This window comes from Condylura cristata, unplaced genomic scaffold, assembly GCF_000260355.1.
Source record: "Condylura cristata isolate star-nosed mole 26May11 unplaced genomic scaffold, ConCri1.0 scaffold00007, whole genome shotgun sequence".
NCBI lineage: Eukaryota > Metazoa > Chordata > Mammalia > Eulipotyphla > Talpidae > Condylura > Condylura cristata.
In genome coordinates, this window is record NW_004567108.1 from 55,615,450 (window position 1) to 55,637,480 (window position 22,031).

Sequence of the window (22,031 nt, forward strand, 5' to 3'; positions counted from 1 at the left end):
GGAAAGAGCGTGTTAGAACCAGAGAGGATATGTATGTAGATTCTTTGAAAAACAATAGCGAAAACAGGTAAAAGTGTAGTGGTTTCCTTATTAGGAATGAGCCGACAGAGCTACAATATTCTCTATCAGGACGGCATTCAACGTACTTGACTTCCACTAACTATGGCAATAGGTTCTTGGTACAGACTGAATGTTGTTATCCCAAATTCCTATATTGAAATCTAATCCCCAGTGTGATGGCATTTGGTGATAGTGCCTCAGGGAGATCATTAGGTGGCGACATCATTAGGTAGTGAGGAGTCCTATTAAATAGCATTAATCCCCTTAGAAGAGGCCTCAAAGTGCTCCCTTGGTTTTTATGCCAAGTGAGGGCACAGCAAAAAAAAATGCTCACTAATGAGAAAATGAGCCTCACCACACAATGAATCTGTGGGCACCCTGACCCTGGACGTTTCTAAGATGTGAGTAGTACATGTCTATTGTTTATAGGTCAACCAACCTATATTATGCTGTTATTGTAGTTAAATGAACTAAACAATCCCTTACATTAGAATAACAGACTGATAAAAAGAAACTAATGTATAAAAAAATTCACATAAATAGTCTAGTCAGTTTTGTTTTGTCCCAACTTCTGTGACTGGCTGAAAGAAAGGAAGGTGGGAGGCAGAAAGGCTGAGCAAGTAGTTTATTGCTCCTGGACAGCAGCTGAGACGGAGCCCCTAGAGTGGGGTGCATAGCTAATGCCTGCCCTATGGGGGGAAGAGTCACTTAGATTCTAAACTCAAATTCCAAAAGGATGACTCATCGCCATGTCCCTTGATGTAAGGCCCATTTCGTTATCACCTTCCTCTTGTCCCATCCCAGAGGCAAGGTCACATTAATTGGATGCAAGGTCTAATTTATTACTGCCCTTATCCAGTCCATCAGTAAATCTTTGCACTTGGTCACTCCCAAGTTTTACCTTAGGAACATCAGGGAAGGAATTTAAGAACAACTTATACTACATCAAGAACTAGATGACAATGGGAAAAAAAAATCAAAAACAAAAAAGATTAGTCTGAAATGGAAAATGATAGTTTCTAATAATATATCTGTGGTTTCTTTTGTTGACTCTAGTCACATCCATATATGATGCTGTAAATCACACAGAAAGGCAGAGCTCAATTTCCACACCCTGTGCAAATTAGCCTAGAATTCAAGCTTTCTCCATAGCATGCTGCTTCAACAATTCCTCCAGTAAGGCTGTCATACCCAGAACAAGAAATAAAGCAGGATGTCAACAAAACTCATAACCACATTCACCTGTCAGTAGGTAAATAATAAAAAGCAATATTGTATTTATCTAGAGAAATCATTAATATTTTAATAAAAGTATTCTACATTCTACTCATAGATTACATAAGCAGTAAGTAGAAATAATAATGAGATAGTTATATAATAGAACAGACTTACCTATATAAAGAGAAGATTTGTGTGTAGGTACGGAATCATCAAGAAAGGCTGTTCCCAGGGTATAAAGAGGGGTCCCTCCTGTTCCCAGCAACAGCTGGCCCAAGATGAAGACATACAAGTAGCTAGAAAGTGAAGAACTCGAAGAAGCACAACTGGTATTATTCCCTGTTGTTAAGCAGGTATCTTTAGGAGAAAAAAAATTTTTTTGTGAATTTAACAGAAATTTTGCTAATAAATTTATCTTAAAAAGAATGCATTTATTATTTTCCCAATCACTTTACTTTGATTTTTAAACTATTTAATAATATGTATCACTGAAGAAAATGTACATGATATTACCATGTCAAAATTCGAAAAATATAGATCAAAACTGAGAGACATTTTAAGAATAGAAATAAACAAATTTCCGAGTCAATTAATGTAGACAAAATTAAAGCAAGTGGTGCACCACGAGGATCATTTTAAGATTTAAGATTTCAGACCTCCCCTCCTCAGATTTGACTGGTTAGGTAGAGTGACTTACTAACTCAGGAAACCTGTTTTATTAACTGTATCAATGGTACCTAAAAGGGTATAATTCAGGAGTAACTGGAAGACATTGGGAATGAGCTGTCATGCTCTCCATAGCTCATTAGTCTCGCCTAATCTCCACATGTTAAGCAAAGGGGGGTCTCTGACCCTTATCCATTTTGGTGTTTAATGGAGTTAAAAAAGGGAAAAAGCAGGCCCAAAATGGCAGCTGCTAAGCTATCAAGACTTAACCTCTAACTGAAGTGCACTTACACCCTCCCCTAACCTTAAAGGACCAGTCAATAATTTTTTTGGATGAACTGCTAAAAAAATGCAATTTCTCTGAATAGAAATTGGTCAAAAATAAATGGAATCTTTTATGCTATGTCCTACCAAAACTAACTGCATTTTCAGCCTCTCCTCAAAATGGAATTTTAAAACAAAAAGATCTAAAATTTCTTGGTTATTATTAATGTGAAAATTTACATAAGATTCCCTGGATTCTCCTAAGAGAACATGACTTGAAATAGTTTTTCTTGTCTCACCCTGTTTCTGACTGTGGAAAAATTTTTATTGGTCTTTTCTACAAGCTAGATGGGATGTTGCACCTTGCTTCAGGCAAGGTTACCCTCCCTTAGGAATGCAGGGGTGGGGAATTTTTATTATGCAGATTATCTGCCTTTCCTAAATACTGGTTCATATTACATTCCTGGGATAGGTTGAAACTGTAATTAAGTTAAAAACTTAAATCTTGGTCTGAAGATGTGAAGGTGATAAGGGTGACTCCAGTTTAGGTCTACTATTTCTTTTAGCTGGGCCCATGAGGTAAATCTTCCACCTCCAAAGACCAGTTAATCAGCCTTAGTGATTATTCCCCACAGGTACACGATCTTAAGCTGAAGTATTCTGTTTATGACTTCCTTGCCTTGCCTTTAAAAATCTTTTTCAGGGCCCTCCCTGGGGTGCAGCAGGTTAAAGCACAGCACTAAGATACCAAAGCCACTTCACCATGAGTTTGCTCCCGCCAGCCCCGGAGGTGACCCACATGATGCAGCAGACCTCTCCTGACCCACCCGCTGCTCCCCTCAGCAGTGTACTTAGTCAGTCTGCCTGTTCTGCTCTCCACTCCCTTTCTGGTGAAGCCGCTCACCACCACCACTCCCACCCCCCACCTCTGACCTGCATGCATGAACAAATGAAGCTTTAAAAAAAAACATTTTTCATTGTGTGGCCTTAGGAGGTCTTACTATTTGCTGGAAAGAATGCTGTCTGATTTATAAATTGTTCAACAAAGCAAATTAGATCTTTCATTTGTTAAGGCAAATTTCTGTTATTTAACACAAGTACCGTTGGTGAGATCATTGTCTACTGGCACTGAGCATCTCTCCCTTCTCTTGATTTTCCTACAGGTTGAGAGTGTAGGGTATTATCCAGAAAGTTCAAACCTCTGAACAGAGGTTAGTCCCAGTGTTCATTGAAGACCAGTCCCAAGGGATCACTTATTAACATAACAAAACACCTTGATCACTCTCTTCACTTGTGGAAATGTCAAGGTTTGGGCAAATGTGAGTGAGGAAACTTGGATATAGACCAAGCATGACAGGTACTGCTTATAAATCACAAGCCTAGGAACAGTAACACACTTTGGATTATGTTATGATTGCAAAAGGAATTCTGCAGGGAATTGAAAGTTCTTAACCAGTTGCGTTTGCATTAGAAAGATTACTTGGCTGTGTTTAATCTAAACCATGACCCCTTTGCAAGCTTAAGTTTTTCTGGCTAGCAGCAGGAGCGAAGTCAGAGACTCTAAAGCTAAGAAGGACGCTAGGAGACACTGCTGCTTTTGAAAATGGAGGGGACTAAATGTCAAGGAAGAGAGAATCTTCTAAAGCTTTAAACAGCCTCCACTAACAATTATCAATGAAATGTGGATCACAGTTCTATAATTCCAAGGAACAGCTACTTCCAAGAGTTTAATGATCTTGGATAATGATTCTTCTCTAAAGCCTCAAATGAGAATGCAACCAGCTAACACCATGAATTTGAGATTCTGTGCAGATGAGCCAGCTGAGTGATGCGTAACTGCGGACTGTTTGGTTACTACTGGTTACTACAGGTAGTGGTGTTCAAGTCATTAAGTTGCTAATATTATGAAGCAACAAAAATGAATACAAACATTTTACAAAAGTGTTCATTTAAAAGTGAATAACCAGGCCCTCCCTGGTGGCACAGTGGGTTAAAGCATAGCACTAAGAAGCTAAAGCCACTTCAGCATGAGTTGGATCTCGGCCCCAGAGGTGACCCACATGGCATGGCAGACCTCTCCTGACCCACTCACTGCTCCCCTCAGCAGTGTAATTCTTCAGTGGGCCTGTTCTGTTCCCCACTCTCTCTGGTGAATCCTCTCATCACCCCTAGCCTCTGGCCTATACTCCAGTTCTGTATGCATAAATAAGTGACTAACCAAAAAGGAAAAGCAAATGATATGGCAGAACAGTCTCAAAATGTTGCTATGACATAGAATTACAAATTACCAGAACTGACATTCTTTGAAAAAGGTGATGAAAATGATTGCTTCTTAAAATCAATAGCTGGAAACAGGGATCTACGAGCTCCTAAGTATGGTGAAGTATAGGGAGGAAGGAGAAAAACAAAATAATAAAAGAAAACTACTATGAAATAAGTTACATCATAATGGGAATAAAAAAGACTGGAGATTTTGAGAATTACAAGGGCAGACAGAAAAGGCTTGAGAGATACTAAACAAAATTAAATGAACAAAAAGACATAAAAGGTTAGTGAGAAAATTATAGAAATGAGATTCAGGCAAAGGAAATCAATCAATACACAACCAGGGTAGAAAAAAAATACATATATTCAAAGGGAAAATTTAGAGAAAACTTTCCTGAAATAAATGAACACTGATCTGTAATGTAAAAGGGCAAAGAGCATCACAGGAAAATTTGATGCTGGAGTTTCAGCTACTCCTTTGTAAAGTTAGTGGATTTTAAAATGAAGTAAGACTACTTTGAACAGTCTGGTGGAAAAAAATGATAGTTTTCTAAGGAGAAAGAGATACACTAGTTTGGCATCAGACTCTCTAAAGCAACTTAATCCCAGAGATGCCTCAAGGACCTTATGATGATTCAATTTAAGTAATATGGCTTATTAAATTGCATCTTTTGCAGCACCGTTTTTTAAAATATAGACGCATCTATTCTGTGTCTTTTGTGGCAATATTAGTGATTTGAACCTGGAACCTGAATTTCTAATGGGAAATCAAAACCAGACAAAATGCTTTCAATTTATTTAAAAGCATGTGATTCGGCAATACACCGCCAGAGGGAGTGCTTAAGCCTCTTATGAAGAAGAGTTGTCAATAAAATTAAGAACTTGCTTTAGTGAGTGAACCATGGTCAGTCCTGCTCACAAACATTTGTAGGACCTAAAGCAAAATGGCAAAAACCCACATGCCATAATATTTAGAACTTAAATATCAAGCTTAGGCCAATCCTTATCCCCACTCTGAGGTCCAGTCTGATCTTTCCCAGCCTAAGACCATGTATTCCTCTAGTCCCACCCTGCTACCAGGGGTTAGGCAGGAATACAGCAGTTGGAAGTGGAATTAAAATCCCCCAGCCACACTTTCTTGACAGTATTTCCAGGTCTCTGAGGCACCACAGTCTTCTGATGAACATAATCCTCCTAATTTGTCACATCAGGCATCTTGAGGCAGTTAACAACAAAGGCAGCCTTATTTCTGCCTCTCCAGGTAGAGACTGTAATTTTCTCCCCCATTTCCCATCTGCTAGCCACTTCCCTGAAGATAGTTTGACAAGGTTGCTCCTGTTTAACCTTGGCTACTCCCAAGTCTAAATAGCATCTTTTGGCCTGGAGAGTAGAACCTTCTACATCTGTTTTCTATAAACTTCTGTTCCCTTTCCTAGCACAATCTTTCAAAAACTTTTCTTTAAGAACTTGAAAACAAACAAACAAACAAACAAACTATGTTTGGGTTTCAGTGTCTGTGATGTGGCTTCCTATAGGCACAGGGTGAGGACACTTAGTGCCCGTATCTGAGGACAGCTGCTGGCAGAGGAACTGAGTCGACAGCAAGAAAAGGTTCTTCCTGAAGTAAAGGGTGGCAGTGGCTTTGCTTCTCCGTACCTCAACAACTGAGGCAGGATAAGTCAGTTGACAACCACGGTTCCTTGGGTTGGTTCCCAACACACCAACTCCCATTGGAATGGCGCCTTTTCTATTGCGGTACACAATTTGGAGGTAGTTAACCATAGTTCTTATACAAAAATCTGTGAAGAAAAATTTATTACATTGTCCACAAATAAGGCACTCTATAAATCAAGTCATGTTGGGCACTGGTAGAAGCACTGCAAACAATGAAGACAAATTCATATCTACATATTTATCTCAGGAGAGAACATTTTGATTGCCCTGGGGAGTAATGGTTGCCCTGAGGAATGTTAGGGACTAGAAGATCTCAGTGAGAGGATTGGTAATGGGCATTTCTTTATGCGGGGCAGTTCTACAAGCATTACTGTAGCTGGGGAAAAATAAACACAGATTGACAGCCACTGGGCCAACAATATTTTCTTCCCCACTTGAATCCCCACAAAGGATGCCCTTAAGTAAACACTAATGAATGACAAAAACATCCTTATATCCTGGGTCCGTGCCAAGAGGCATGCTACATATATCTCTGTTGGAACTCCTTGTTCCTCATAAGCAACATCTGTTTGTTTTTTCCAACTTCTGTGAGTTTATTTATTGTGTTGTCCACAAATGAATATATACCTATGTAGCACCTGCTTCACTCCTTCTATGAAAAGTGAATTTCCATTTAACATTGCCTTTTTGGGACATGCCTGACAGGCTGTTATTTGAGAGCCAACTACTTTCAGTGAGGCCTACTCACCTTGCCAAAATATCTGTAAACCAATCTATATATATTTTTCTTCTTCTATTATCCAGTCACAGAGAAATCTCTTTGAAGTCCTTACAATAAGGTTGCTAGGGTTTTACATGAAGACCATTTTAATGTCTGCCAATAATGCCAGCCCTTCTCCATCTAGAAAGAGGGAGTAAAAAGGTAGTAAAAACCAGTAGCAGAGTTTCGAGATGCTTGCCCAACCCTATTATTATTTATCACTTCATTTAACAAAGAAGGCTACTTCAGATGATTCATTACGATTTGTTAGAGTGATAAAGCACAGTTCACGATGTGCACTATGATAGTTAAGGTCACAAGGTGTTCATAAGCATTTTTGTGTCTAATATTACTAGTGCCTAAAAGCAACCCACTATGGTTTTTCAAATCGACAACAATGTCAGCAGAAGAAAGCATGTTCTAAGTATAAAAACATAGGGGCCTGGCCTTCCCTGGCACAGCGGGTTAAAGCACGGCACTAAGAAGCTAAAGCCACTTCTGCATGAGTTTGATCCTCACCTGCTCCGGAAGTGACCCACATGGTGCGGCAGACCTCTCCTGACCCACCCACTGCTCCCCTCAGCAGTATTCTCCATGGACCTGTCTGTTCTGCTCCCCACTCTGTCTCTGGTGAATCCTCTCACTACCCCTGCACGTCTAGCCTGTACCCCAGTTCTGCATGCAAAAAAACAACAACACCTTTCCTGTGATTCCCCTAAAGAGACTTGTCAGAAGCTTCCCAGACTCTCTCTGTGTGTCATAAACACTGCCTGTGCTCATTTCAGAATTTTACCTTGCTCCAGTTCCAGCTCAAAAGTGAAGCCACATACACTATCCAGTAAGTGGGTTGGAGTAACATACACAAATCAGGTAGATGATATCTCCACAATTCCAAAAGGTACACCAAGAGCTGTGCAAAAGCAGTGTGCGAGGTACAAAGTGGAAATGACACAATGGCCCAAGCCACAGGGTCCCTAGAAACTTAACTGTTAACTGAGTAGCCCCTTAACATTGTAGGGGTTTTTATCTTCAGATATGCATAAGCTTCACTAAGGCATTAAAATACCTCAACTCATCAAGTTCAACTAGCACAAACCTACTAATGCGAAGCTCAGCATGATGTTCTGTGGGTAGTAAAATGTTCCTGCTATCTCCATGTAGACAATAGTTTCACAAGCTTGCCACTACTAACATTTGGGGCCAGATTTTTCTTTATTTTAGGGGCCTTTCCTGTGTGCTGCAGCATGCTGACCAGTGTCCCTAGCCTATACACACTTGATGACATTAGAAGCCTTCACTCCAGAATAAACAAGATGTCTCCAGAAAAATTGGTCTCCAATAAAAATCACTGTTCCAGAATGTATTATGACAAAAAGCAAGAAGATGCATTAGTACCTAGGTAATAATAGTGTACACTTGCACCACCACAGAGAAGTAAACCATGCTGATTATCTTTGCAGCTGAGAAGTGAAAGAAAACACTTGTGAGGTGATGTGGGCCATGCTGATTTACTACCAAAAAATGGTATCAAACCTACCATGCTGGTTGTAATTTGTGTTACCACTTGATTATGTTACAATTATTGTCACTTTCTATTTGTCCTGTATTTGCAGCAAATACATTAAAACAAAAAGTCAGAATATATAGCAGAATCACCACTCATATATCTGTCAAAATTTTAGGAGTGTCACTAAATTTTATAATTCCTTTAAGGATAGATACTTCTGGTTTCCGGTATTATTCAGGATTTTCTACTTAGTTACTCCTATATTATCTGATAATCTGCAGGTCAAGCAGTTAATTTTGGAATTCTGCCAGCTCTCCTATATCTAGATCCTAATGTTACAGATACAGTTCCATGAAAGGGGAGGAGAGCAATGGACCATCCCGCCCCTCCACTTAAATGCAGCAATCTTGCACTCCAACTCTCAGCAAGCCAGATCAGACTTTTGAGTGAGAAGAGGTTACAAAGAGAGACTTGGAGAAGACACACGAGGGAAGGAAATATAGAAGCAACTGGAAAAGACACATGGCTCAGAAATAGTAGGATCTCTGCACCTACTATGCAACAGATTATCGCTGGTTTAACTTTGCTGCTGGAATTCCTAAGTCCCTCTCTTACCAGTGGGCCCTAGCAATATTCAAGAACTCTAGAGACACATTCATTTCATATTCTGGGATCTGAATATTCCCCGCTACCTTTAATATAACTAAAAGGCTTCAGGATGGGCTGAAGGGAAGAAAACTATACAGTCCTAGCCATATGGTCAAGTTTATCAAAGAGATCCATTCATCCAGTCGCCCTATCAATAATGAGCTTAGGATCTATATACTCACTCAGGTTTGGGAATTGGCTGAAGGGTTTGGGAAGCCCCTTATCACACAATTCATTTAATTCAGAATGGGTTTTTCCCCATGAAACATTGTATTTCTTGACTTACATGTCACCTCAGTCTCAGAAATTATTGTTTCAGTAACAGAGGCAACACTACCCGAAGGGTATCATAGTTATTTGGTTTTATCTCCCAAGATTCATACACAAATGAATATGTGTATTCATACAAGACTTTTAGAACATTTGTAAAATTAAGAGTTACTATAAAAAGATCAGCCAAAAACCTTGGATATAAACTCAGTTTAAATATTTACTGGGACTCTCCGTGGTGGTGCAAAGGGTTAACATGCAGCATTATGAAGCTGTCTGCAGTCACTGCAGCATGAGTTCAATTCGAAGTCAGGTATGTGAGCCACATGGCGTGGCAGACCTCTCCTGATCTGCCTGCTGCTCCCTGCTGCTCAGCAGTGTATTTCAGTCAATCTGCCTGCTCTGCTCCTCACTCTGTCTCTGGCAAATCCTCTCATTCCCCACACCTCTGGCCTGCACCCCAGCTCTGTCTGGTGAATTTTCTTACCCTCTGCATCTCTGTCTGGTATTCCAGCTCTTATATGCATAAATAAATAAACCTTTAAAAAAAGTACTTATGGAAATAATTCCCTGAGCATAGAAAGATTTCAACATTTTCTGAAAAACTGATAGAACAACTAGACAAAAACAAAATGAGCAATAATAAAGGATTAAAACCATATATATATACTAACAGGACCTAACTGACATTTATAAAGATTTATTTATTTATGCTTACAGAACTGGGGTACAGGCTAGAGGTGCAGGGGCAGTGACAGGTTCACCAGAGACAGAGTGGGGAGCAGAACAGGCAGATTGACAAAGTACACTGCTGAAGGGAGCAGTGAGTGGGTCAGCAGAGGTCTGCCGTGCCATGTGGGTCACCTCCAGGGTGGGGAATCGAACTCGTGCTGCAGTGGCTTCGGAGAGCTTCATAATCTGGTGCTTTAACCCAGCACCACTAGGGAGAACCCCTAACTGACATTTATAAAACACTCAGTCAAGCAAATAAGAGTATACACTTTCTGTCATTTCTCATCCAATTAACTCCACAATCGTGACTTTGAAACTGGTGGGAAAATACATAAATCACCAGGTCAGGATACAAGAAACAGACCTCTACAAATATGCCCAATTGATTTTTATCAAAAATACAAAAGCCATTAAATAGTAGAAGAATAATTAAACAACAACAACAACAAAAACAGTAACGGGGCAACTGGAATCATATAAGCAAAAAAAAAAAAAGAATCTTAATCTAAACCTCACATGTGTGCAAATTAACTCAAAATGTATCACAAACGTAAATGGAAAATGAACTCCTTTTGGGGAAAAAATAAAACCATAGTAGAAAATCTTTGGGATCGAAGATTTGGGGCAAAGAATTCTTAGAATTACCAGCAAATGTACAATCTGTAAAGAAAAATAATTGATAAATTGAAATTAAAATTTTTTGATCTGTGAAAAAGTCTGTTAAGATAAAAAAGAAAATCTGCTAATTAGAGTGCCTCCCTGGTATCACAGGGGTTAAAGTCTCAGTGCTATCAAGATATCACCAGCCACTGTGGCATGAGTTTGATTCCTGGCCAGGTACCTGACCCACATGGCACACCAGCTGTCTCACCAGCTGTTCCCCCCAGCAGTGTACTTCGTTGATCTGCCTGTTCTACTCCTCACTCCGTGTCTGGTGAATCCTCTCACTACCACCCTCACCTCTGGCCTAGCCCCCAGTGCTTAGATGCATAAATAAATAAAAATAAATCTCTTTTTTTAAACTACAGATTGGATAAAACACTTGCAAACAACCTATCTGACAAAGATCTGTCCTCAGATTATATAAACAACTCTCAAAACCCAGCTAAATAATAAACTATCCTTAGAAAATGGACAAAAGACAGGCAGATATTATGCCAAGGAGGATAAACACATGGTAAATGAGAGAGAGCTAAGATGCTCAACATCTTTAGCTATTACAGAAATGCAAAATAAAATCCTTGTGAGGTTTCATGGTAACCTATGAGAGTGGTTGAAATAAAAATAATGGTTATAAATGCTGACAAGAATGGAGAAAAAAACTGGATCACTAAAAGACTGCTGATGGGAATATGAAATGTTGCAGTCACTCTGAAAAGAGTTTAACAGTTTCTTAAAAATCTATTTTTAGATTTTTAAATCTATTTTTAGATTTTTAGATTTTATCATAGGACCCACTAGTTTTACTCCTAGGAATCTAGCCCAAAGAAATGAAAACTATGTTCATACCAAAAATCTGTACAAACATGTCCATAACTTATTTGTACTAGCCAGTAAACTGGGTCCAACCACATGTCCTTTAGTGTGAATGATTATAATGATTTAGTGTGAATGATTATTAATAAGCCATGGTACATCCATAACATGAAATGATGACTGATTAGCAAGAAAAAAAAAGAACAATTAGTAAATATAACTCTGATGTGTCTTTAGAAAATTAGTATGAATAGAAAAAATCAATTACAAAATGTTAATTACTATATAATTACCAAAATACAGCAAAGTCTTTAAACATAAAATATTTATCATGAGGTAATTTCTAATACAAAACCTTTTAAATATAAATATCCAACTATGAAAAAGTCTAAAATATTAAATGGAATTCTATAAAGAATAAGAATGTTTGAGTGTTAAAACATATGCAAAGTATGGCCTTCCCTGGTGGCGCAGTGGGTTAATGCACTGCAAAAGAAGCGTAAGCCACTTCCACATGAGTTCTATCCCTGCCTGCCCCAGAGAAGATCCACATGGCTTGGCAGACCTCTCCTGACCCACCCGCCCTCTGCTCCCCTCAGCAGTGTACCTCGTTGGTCTGCCTGTTCTGCCCCCCACTCTGTCCCTGGTGAATTCTCTCACCCTCAACATCTCTGGCCTGTACCCCAGTTCTGTATGAATAAATATATAAATCTTTAAAAATATATATGTGAAGTACTGTATCCTTCACTTTTTTTTTTTAAAGATTTATTTATTTATTCATACAGAACTGGGGGGCAGCCAGAGATGTGGAGGGTGAGAGGATTCACCAGAGGCACAGTGGGGAGCAGAACAGGCAGATCAACAAAGTACACTGCTGAGGGGAGCAGTGGGCGGGTCAGGAGGTCTGCCTTGCCATGTGGATCTCCTCCAGGGCAGGTGGGGATCGAACTCATACGGAAGTGGCTTAAGCTTCTTAGTACAGTGCATTAATCTGCTGCGCCACCAGGGAGGGCCCTGTATCCTTCACTTTAAAAATAAAAACAATAAAAGGCAGTTACTTAAAAAGATTATAAATTGAAATAAATTGAAAGCATAAATATTCAACAGTTGCCTTTTTTAATATAAAACAATGTCCAGTATATATTCTAAGTCAAAAAATATTAACATCCCAGAATCCAAAACCTTATTTCCTTAAAATGTGCATTTGAATATATATGAGCAAATGTACAGATATCTGCACATTAATAAGTCATGTGGGTGGGCAAAGTGCATGAATGTGTAAAGTACCCTGTAAGAATAAAATCCTGAAAGCATACCTAATTAAAACCCTGTTAACTCGTTACTTTTGAAAGTAGTTATCAGACTTTGAGATACGTCATTTCAAAAGTCAACGTGAACCATTACTAAAATATTTTTATTCATATTTTATAACTTCCATGGCCAATAGCTAAACAAACCAAGAAAGGTATTCTATTTTTTGCATATGTATAACTGTTCCTTAACTATCAATGAACATTACAATTCAATGCTTCTATTTAATGAACACCTACCACAAACCAGGTACTGTAGGTGCGTAAGTGCCTATGAGGAAGCAGTTATTATCATCATCATTTAATGTTGCAGAATCTTGTCCAGGGTCACATAGCTCTATTACACTATTCAAGCAAAAATTTAAGCTCAGTTTTGTCTAGTCCTGCTGAACTGCTTCATACTCGCACTCAGTGTAATGTAATATCAACATTCAAAGAAAAGAGAAAACACACTGAAATACACATAGACTAATAATAGCATTTTAAAGCAGTGACTAAGAAAACAGAGTTTCCTCATTTCTTTTCTTGCCACAAACCACATTTTCCCCAACTTTTCAGAGGAAGCTACAAAACGTATTGCTTCATTATTATCTCCCACGTAGTTATATCCGGTTAGACACTTAAATACCCTATCAGATTTCCTTTCATTTTATGCATGAAGATAAACAAAAGGGGGAAAAAAGATAAACAAAGGAAACCACCATTTTCTATAAAGTAATCCTGACATTTCAGCAACACCTTGCAAGTATGGAAAGTAATCAGTGAAGTCAATATTTTACTAGGTAATCAAGGCCACAAAGACTAGAGTATCCGAGTATTTCAATGCATTTTCTAAACATGCTTCTCATTTTAGCTTCCTTTTTCATGCTGCAGCTTTTTCAGATCTCAAATCTACCGGAAATAGATTGTCATGGCAAATAATTTTTGACTCTGATAAACAATTCTTCCAAATGCTGTGTTCAAATAAATAAATGAATAAGTAAATGTCCCATATTCTTTGGCCCAAGTTTATGGAAAATAAGGACAGAGAGTTCCAAACTGCCTTCTCTGACACAAAGCATGAGATCCTAATATGCCTTTATTGAAGGGATCTATTAATTCACTAACATAAATGACACCTCAAGGTACATTTCTCAAGCATGTGCTATACTTTACACACTGTTCAAGGTGCTGACTACAGTGCAGGTTTTTATTCAACAAAGACTTTCAAAATCACATAGACAAAAACAGCAGACTGTAGATTTTCTAAAGCTTATTAAAGGGGAACACTAATTTATGGAGGGAGGGAAAAATGAACAGTGGGAGCAGGGTAAAAAGGACAAGGTAAACAGGAAACCCTTACTCAGTAAAGTCATATCCCTAACTAAACACACAATGTGATGAAATAGACACCATTTTCCAACTTCATTTTCCCCTCAGTGAACCACAGAACAGACTTTTTTAAGCACCTTCAGGAACTGGGCTTTGCAGGTCATACTTTGGGAAATCTTAGTGCTGTCCTTTTCCTGCACAAGGTCATGGATTTCTTAAATAACTATCAGCAAATTATAGCTGTGAGTTTGTGATAATATCTTATTGACATCTGCTTTCCCATTTAGTTTTCTCTATGAATTTCCCCTATTTTCAGAATTAGATTTTTTAATTTCAACAAATTGGCATGTTCAAGTACCTAACATTCCATAATGGTTGTGAAAATCCTAGTTAAAAAAAATGACAGGGCCCTCCCTGGTGGTGAGGCAGGTAACACAGCACTAAGAAGCTAATGCCACTTCACTAAGAAGCTAATGCCACTTCATCACTAGTTGGATCCCAGGCCCCAGAGGTGACCCACATGGCACAGCAGACCTGCCCTGCCCACTGCTCCCCTCAGCATTGTACTTCGTCAGTAGGCCTGTTCTGCTCCCCACTCTGTCTCTGGTGAATTCTCTCACGGCCCCTGCACCTCTGGCCTATATCCCAGTTTTATATGCATAAATAAATAAATCTTAAAAACAAAAGAGAGACAAAATACTAACTCAAAATAAAGTTCAAATTTGAGTACTTCTTTAACCATTTTTCAAATGCAACTTTTAAAAGTAGTCACCCCACATAACCAGTCCTTTGGTGTAGAATTCTCCCTGAAGTACTTATCTAAATCATTATAAATTTAAAGAAGCAAGTGGAAAGTGGTGAGTCACCTCTTTTTGGGAGAAATGGATGGAAAAGAAAAATAATAAGATAATAGGAAAAGTCACACAATTCATTCATATAGAAAAAGAATGTTACTGAAATTGGTAATTCTCTACAATTCCAAAGTAATTAATTATGTTCCTCCTCTCAAAGTTTCAAATAATCTCAAAAAATTATTTGCCTAGCCAGTCATCCAAAAGGAATTAAAAAGTGCTGAGATGAAATGCGCAAAATGTTGTAAAAATAAACTATTATTTAAAAAAAATAAAAAGAAAGTTTAAAAAAAACTGTAATAAAATTCAAAATCCATTCACATTAAAAAAATAACTCTAGTAAAAAAATGCTGAGATAAAAACAAAATGTTTTTTAGCTATTTAAAAATTATATGAAAATAAAGTTCATTCTATGAAAAAATGAGAACCAAATGATTTACTTGGAAATATATTATGACACTTTGGTTAACATGTATAAAAAACAGCCCTAAGATGCACTGTACTTTAGTCTTCTACACAAATTATCTCAAACATAGTTTCTCTCAAACTTAAACAACAGCAACAAAAGTACACACAAGGGAATGTGTTAATTTTCTGTCATTTTCAAATTAAATTATATGATTTCAATTAATCATCTTATTAATGAATCATCTTAATAAGATGATTTCTCAATGTTATGTCCGCTAGGCTATTTTTTTTTTTAAAGATTTATTTATTTATTCATACAGAACTGGGGTACAGGCCAGAGATGCGGAGGGTGAGAGGATTCACAGAGACAGAGTGGGGAGCAGAACAGGCCAACTAATGAAGTTACACTGCTGAGAGGAGCACTGGGTGGGGGGGAGTTTCAGGAGAGGTCTGCCATGCCATGTGGATCTCCTCCGGGACAGGTGGGGATGGAACTCATTCGGAAGTGACTTAAGCTTCTTAGTGCTGTGCTTTAACCCACTTTGCCAACAGGGAGGGCCCCACTAGGCTATTTACGTAATGTTGTTACCTAAGGAGAATGTAACTTTCCTTGCATCGAATTTATTTACAGGACACTTTTAAACTCATTTAATTTTCCTTTTCCCAGTTTTCAGAAGTTTCCAACTTTTCAGAATTTTTAATTTCTTCTATAATCTCCTTAGAATTGCACAAATAATTCTGATTTTTGGTCACAAGAACCCACATTTGCAAAAGTGGACTAATTTCACTTGAATAGACAAGTTACTATGTTTTAAACAAAGTACATACCATTATAACTGACTAGTTGATATTAGGGAAAAAAATGGTTTAAATTTATCCAAAAATGACATTATATGATGTAGTAAATAAATTTTCTATGAGTAATAAAAACTTGAAGAATGTTCAACAAAGTGTAAAAACTAGTATTAGTTTTAGTTTCTCTTGACCATCTATGAAATAGTTTTAAATTCATCTCACTGATTATGCTAAGGTTTGACGCTGTCAAAAAAAGGACTTGCGAATTCTAATATTCCTTCTGCCTCTAAATGTCTGGATTCCTTTAGATATAAAATGCAGTTTAAGTCTTAAATTTTGCATATTACATTGACAGCACCTACACATACACACTAACATACTACAATGACATTTCTATTAAAGAAAACTTTCAGAGAAAAAAAGACCCCTGCATTTTCTTGACTATGGGAAAGTAATTCGTAAATCTCTTCTAAAAGTAAGTATCAAATTTTCTTTCAGAAGTTATTAAGGAGGTTCTTCATACATAGTTGCACTTCTTAGAATGAAGAAAAGAATTACTTGCATATTTACATAAACATGTATATTCAAAGATCTATTTTGTAATACAAGATATATATCAGTAACATGCAGTCCAAACTACGTCCAAACTACGTCCAAACCTGAATTCTTGATTTCCACTTTCAATCCTGATCTACTTAGTCTACTTTTTATTTTAGAAGTTGGCCTCAGTTGGTCATATATCAAGATATTTACTTATATTTCACAATCAATCTATAAGAAAGTCTTCTTCTTCCTCTAAAGTACACTGAAAATCAGTTACTCTCCTAAATCTCTACTGCTACCAGTAGTGTCTTAATCACCTTTATTTCTCACCTGGACTATAATGAAAGCCTCCTGGGTGATTTTCCTCCCATTTATTCTTGTCTTCAGAAGCCAAAATGATCATTTTAAATCATAAGATTATGCACTTTCCTCCCGGTGTAAACATCTCGCCACTTCCTGTCGCACTTAGAGGAAAATCTGAATACCCCATAGAGGCATCTTCCTGCGTTTCCAAGTTCAGTTCATGCCTCTTCCTCCATTGCTTTGATCATAGTAATCAAACTTAACCTAAAACCTACCAGGTTCTTTCCTGCACTAAGGTCCTTAATGTTTTTCTCCACCCTGAAATCTTCTTTCAAACCTGGCTCCTCATTATCCAGTTATAATATAATGTGCCCCACTTGCATTTTTTAATTTGCATTTTTTCCTTTTGTGAATTTTGACATCACACTTTTTGTCTCCTTTATACACTCAATTTAATCTTCAAATATCTTATGTATTTATTTATTCAGATGGCACGAAACTGTTTCACCACTCTTATTATCACCTATAGTGAACATTCAATAAACATTCATTGTGTAAATGACAATAAGTTAAGAACCTAAATTTTTGCTTTCATGTGCAGCAGAAAAGCTATTGCTTAAAGGATGAGCCTTTAGAGTTAAAAACTTTATAGATATCACCAGTTTCTCTAGATTCAACACAGAGAATATCAGCTGAGTTTTACAAATAATATTTTTGGCTGTCATGGAAACAGTATCATGTTTCTTGTGTGACAGACTAAAATTTAGACTTTTCCCTTACTGTGAACATTTCAAAGATCATATCTACAGCTTATGCCTATTCTACAAAATGTGACTTGTTCTTAAAGCTATCCTCGGTGAAATCATGGAAACGTGGCCTTATTCAATGTTGCCTAAGTCTGGATAGTGTACTAGCATTAGAATCTACACAAATGCTCTTTCTACTAGTAATATATTCTCCTCATCTCATTCATTACAAACTGACCATTTTTTTAAAAACTTCCTCTATTAGCCAATATGCTTGCATATTCCATTTCATTTCCCAAATGAAGTTTGTTTACCTAATAAAAGTACTTCTAAAACCATGCTGTATAGTATATAGTTGTTCTTAAAAATATATTCTTACTTGTTGACCTATAATTGGGAATTAAACCTGGTATCTGTTCAAATTTTAATATTAACTTTCAAAATCAACACAAATATAACAATATTAACTTTTAAGAAAAAAATATTTATAGTGCAACAGTCCCAATTCTAATTTTTCTTTTCTTCCTTTGCCTAACCCCTGAAAGCTTCTGATTCTGTTGTCCTCTGGTTTTATGGCTATCAAAAGTTCCAGGAAGGATAATAAAATGTTAAGGTCTACTTTAATTAGCACATTCCTCTAGTTCTACCAGAGCTGTTTCCTCATTAAAATTGATTCTCTAAGAAAAAAAAAATAGAATTATAAATAATCAAATTTCCTTTTTGAGTCTTCGAATAATGTACTTCATCTAAATGGAGAAGCACATTAGATAAATCACTAATTTCTGAGTCTCTGAACTGTACTTCTAAGTAGAACTACGTTTAGTTGTTAGACAAAGCTTCCTCCTAAATTTTTCACCTCTGTCACAAATCAGGAATAAATATGTCCAGGGTGCAGAGCTGTAAAAACAGCAAATACAACCACAGAGGAAAAACTATAGATCTTAGAACACCAATGAGGTCACAACACCTGCAAAGGAAAACAGGTCATTGGATTTGGAGGGCTCTCAGTAACATGGGCATTGAGTATCGGTGGATTAAAACCACTGAAGTGATGAACAACACACAATCTGTCTCAGTAATCTCTTACTTTACACAATCCACATAGCAAAATAAGAGCAATGAAAGACATGTAAGCTCCCACCTGGTTACCTGCATAGAGATTTGCAATACAGAACAATCTAATTAGTTTCACACTACTTCTTCAATTAAAGACAACAACACAACAGAAACTTACCTTCAAAAAGGGAGCCCAGTTGATATCTTCCACTAAAAAAATTTGGCAGCGAAAATACAAGTGCTCCCAGTCCTATCATAAAGGATGCAAATGCAAGCCATCTTGGTTTGTGTCCTCTTTCACCAACAAATGAAACAAATAAAGATAACACACAAAATGATATGTCATAGCTTGATGATATTAGGCCTGTCAGGGAACTCTTCATTTCATAGCGCTTTTCGATGGTGGAAATGCTAATATTTACCAGGCCATTGACTACCACACCTAAAGAGAAGAGAAAAGAAAAAAAATACATGTATATTATTACAACTTTGCGATCTAGATTATGATTATTAATACAATGTACCAAAGTTTGTTCATTTCTTTTGATATTTTCAAGTGTACCAAATTTAAAGTCTCAAAGTTTCAAAGCTAGGCACTTCACCTTCTTACAAGTAAGTTTACTTTTAAATTGTAAAGGTGAGAATATTGAGGCATTAAAACTGATGCTTATCTCTTACTAAACTTATAGTTAATTTCATTTTTCTTCAAGTGACAATTAAAAAGCCAGACTAGTAAAGTCTCATGAAGCTATTTTGCTAATGTCCAAATGTATAATATCATTCTCCCATCGACCTCACTGGGAAAAACTGCAAATAGTACATGACGTAAGAGTAATGTTCAGTGTTTCCCAGGTTACTCAATCCTTAGATAAAAAGAGAAGTTCTTGACTAATTCTTTAAAAAGGTGAAATTGAGCACGCAAGCTTCTTTTTGAGGTAGACATTAAAGTTATTTAAAATGTCCTAGAGCAAAACTAAACATGAACAGTCTTTCTTCTATCACTGACATTCCAAATAATGTGCAAAGTAAGAAAAAGAAAACTGACACTTCTGTTTATTGTAACTAGGGTAGAGGAAAGAAGATAAATAAGGAAAAGTACAAATCCAATTTCGACAGACTTAACAAACATGACCTGTCCAGGTACTGATTAAATTTACAGCAGTTTAAACATCACTATAAATTCAAAGTAATTAAGCATAATCAAATTATAAAATTTTGTTGAACTAGTTAGACCTCTTACTGAAGTGGATACCACAAATTCTTTTCATTCATCCATGCATTAGTAGAGTGCAATCACTTCAGATTTGCTATATCTAGACTGATAACAGGTTTCAAATGTCCTATAATAACTTTTACTTTTTTGGTTGTGTAATACATAAACCAATTTTTAGCACGTGAGATTTGAAGATGAAGAATCCAAAGTGCCTAGGAATGATATATGTATACTAGAAGAAAAAGTTATCTGAAACTATGTTCCGTGCAAAAATTAACTTTCCAACACGTCTGTCATACTGATTAAGCCAGGCATTAGAACAGATAGCCTTGATGATAAAACTTGATGAAAAAGAAAAAAAAAATCATTTGTAAACTCTTATAAAGAATAGCATTTTAAGCCTTTGAATCCCAACCTATAAGCTATGCTATGCAATTCCAAGAAAGGTGCTTAAAAAAAAATTCCATGAAAGACTGCATACTCTGAATATTGTAAATCATCAGAATAGAAGGAAATTAAGGATTAAAAGAAATCCTGTTTATCTTTGAAAAATGCTGTATTAAGTGAATTCACTTGGAAGGTTTTTGTGCCCCCCCACCCCCACTAAACACCTATTTATCTATCATGACTATGATCTTATCTAAGTATCATTTTTGAGAAACACAATCATGTTTTCAGTCATCCAATGTTAAACTGAGACAGAAATTAATGTAGTAGGCCATTTTTACCTCAGGTTATGATTTTTAAATTGGGGATCTCTGCATAGATGCAACTCCACACTAAACCAGACAAATTTTTCTGTGTGTCAATTATATTTGACATTTTAAAAAATTTATACAAAATATAAAATGATGCATTCTGGAATAATATGGACAGTTCCTAATATATTTTAAGGTAACAATGCAAGACAAGAATTACTTGGGTCCCAACTTCTTTAACCTAGTATTCCTTTCGCTCTTCTCACTGACTTCACACAACTCAGACATTGAGAGTCGATGAACTTTGGTGGGGACAGAAAAGCTAACTCCAGCATAAACTACTGTATCTTCCTGGAAGAGTTGCATTTGCCTGGCAATTAAACACTTACTTAGCACCTAATATGTGCAAAGCAAGGGACACCGACTTTAAGACAGAGGCCCTGAATGAGAACAAAAGGGATATATCTACATTCAGTCTTTTCTTAATCTTAAAAAAAAAAAAAGGCAGTTTCTAACTCTTACCTCCCACCTCCCCCAAAATATTTCTTGGATGACATTTCTTTGAATCAGTTTTCGATTGTATCTTTACAAAATACATCAAAGGCATCATTCAAATGACCAAAAAAAAAAAAATCCCATCAAATTCTAATTAACTTTCAGCACGTCCTTTCAGATGCTCCACCTTAACTGCCCTCCCCCCTCCTAGGTCACCTTAGAGTAACTTTCCATTTCTTTCACTCCCTGTAGATGAAACTAGCTCCTTGCCTCATTCTCCTCTCATCCACTACCAGTCACTCCTCCAAACCTGTCTTCGACAGCAAAGTCCTGAGGGGATAAGCCTAGACTTTCTTATCAGAAAGTCCCCAGGGTACCCAAAAGAAGTCCTAGAACAAAACACGTTTTGCACAACTCTTTTGTGTTTGAAAGGTCTCAGCCTTCCACGGTGACAGAAGCCATGGTCAACTCCTCGGTAGCCCCACTCAGCGCCCACAAACACCTCAAGCTAGACTCACAAAACACGAATGCTTTTACAGGTAATTCCACTTTTCTAGACGACATAAGAAAAATATATGTTTGCATTTCCAAAAGCTTACCCTAGGAGAGCGACCCCGCCCTCATCTGCAAATTAATCCTTCCAGAAACGAAGTTAAAAATCCCTTCAGGGCAGATTTGGCCAAAAGTATGCTTCGGTGAGGCAGAATGGATTCCCCACAGGCAAAATGCAACCCCCCTCCCGACCCCCGCCGCCACCTCCCC

General features: G+C 37.2%; 1 protein-coding gene across 1 annotated transcript in view; it reads right to left on the reverse strand.

Annotated features, from left to right (window-relative positions):
* Positions 1-21,381, reverse strand: part of SLCO4C1 (solute carrier organic anion transporter family, member 4C1) — a 38,280-nt gene extending 16,899 nt beyond the window's left edge. The window contains exons 1-3 of the mRNA XM_012721778.1: positions 21,297-21,381; positions 19,042-19,305; positions 1,453-1,635 (exon numbers count right to left, since the gene is read on the reverse strand). Of these exons, the coding sequence (XP_012577232.1) occupies positions 1,453-1,635; positions 19,042-19,305; positions 21,297-21,381 (532 nt within the window). The remainder of the gene's footprint in view (positions 1-1,452; positions 1,636-19,041; positions 19,306-21,296) is intronic.
* Between the last annotated feature and the right edge of the window lie 650 nt (positions 21,382-22,031).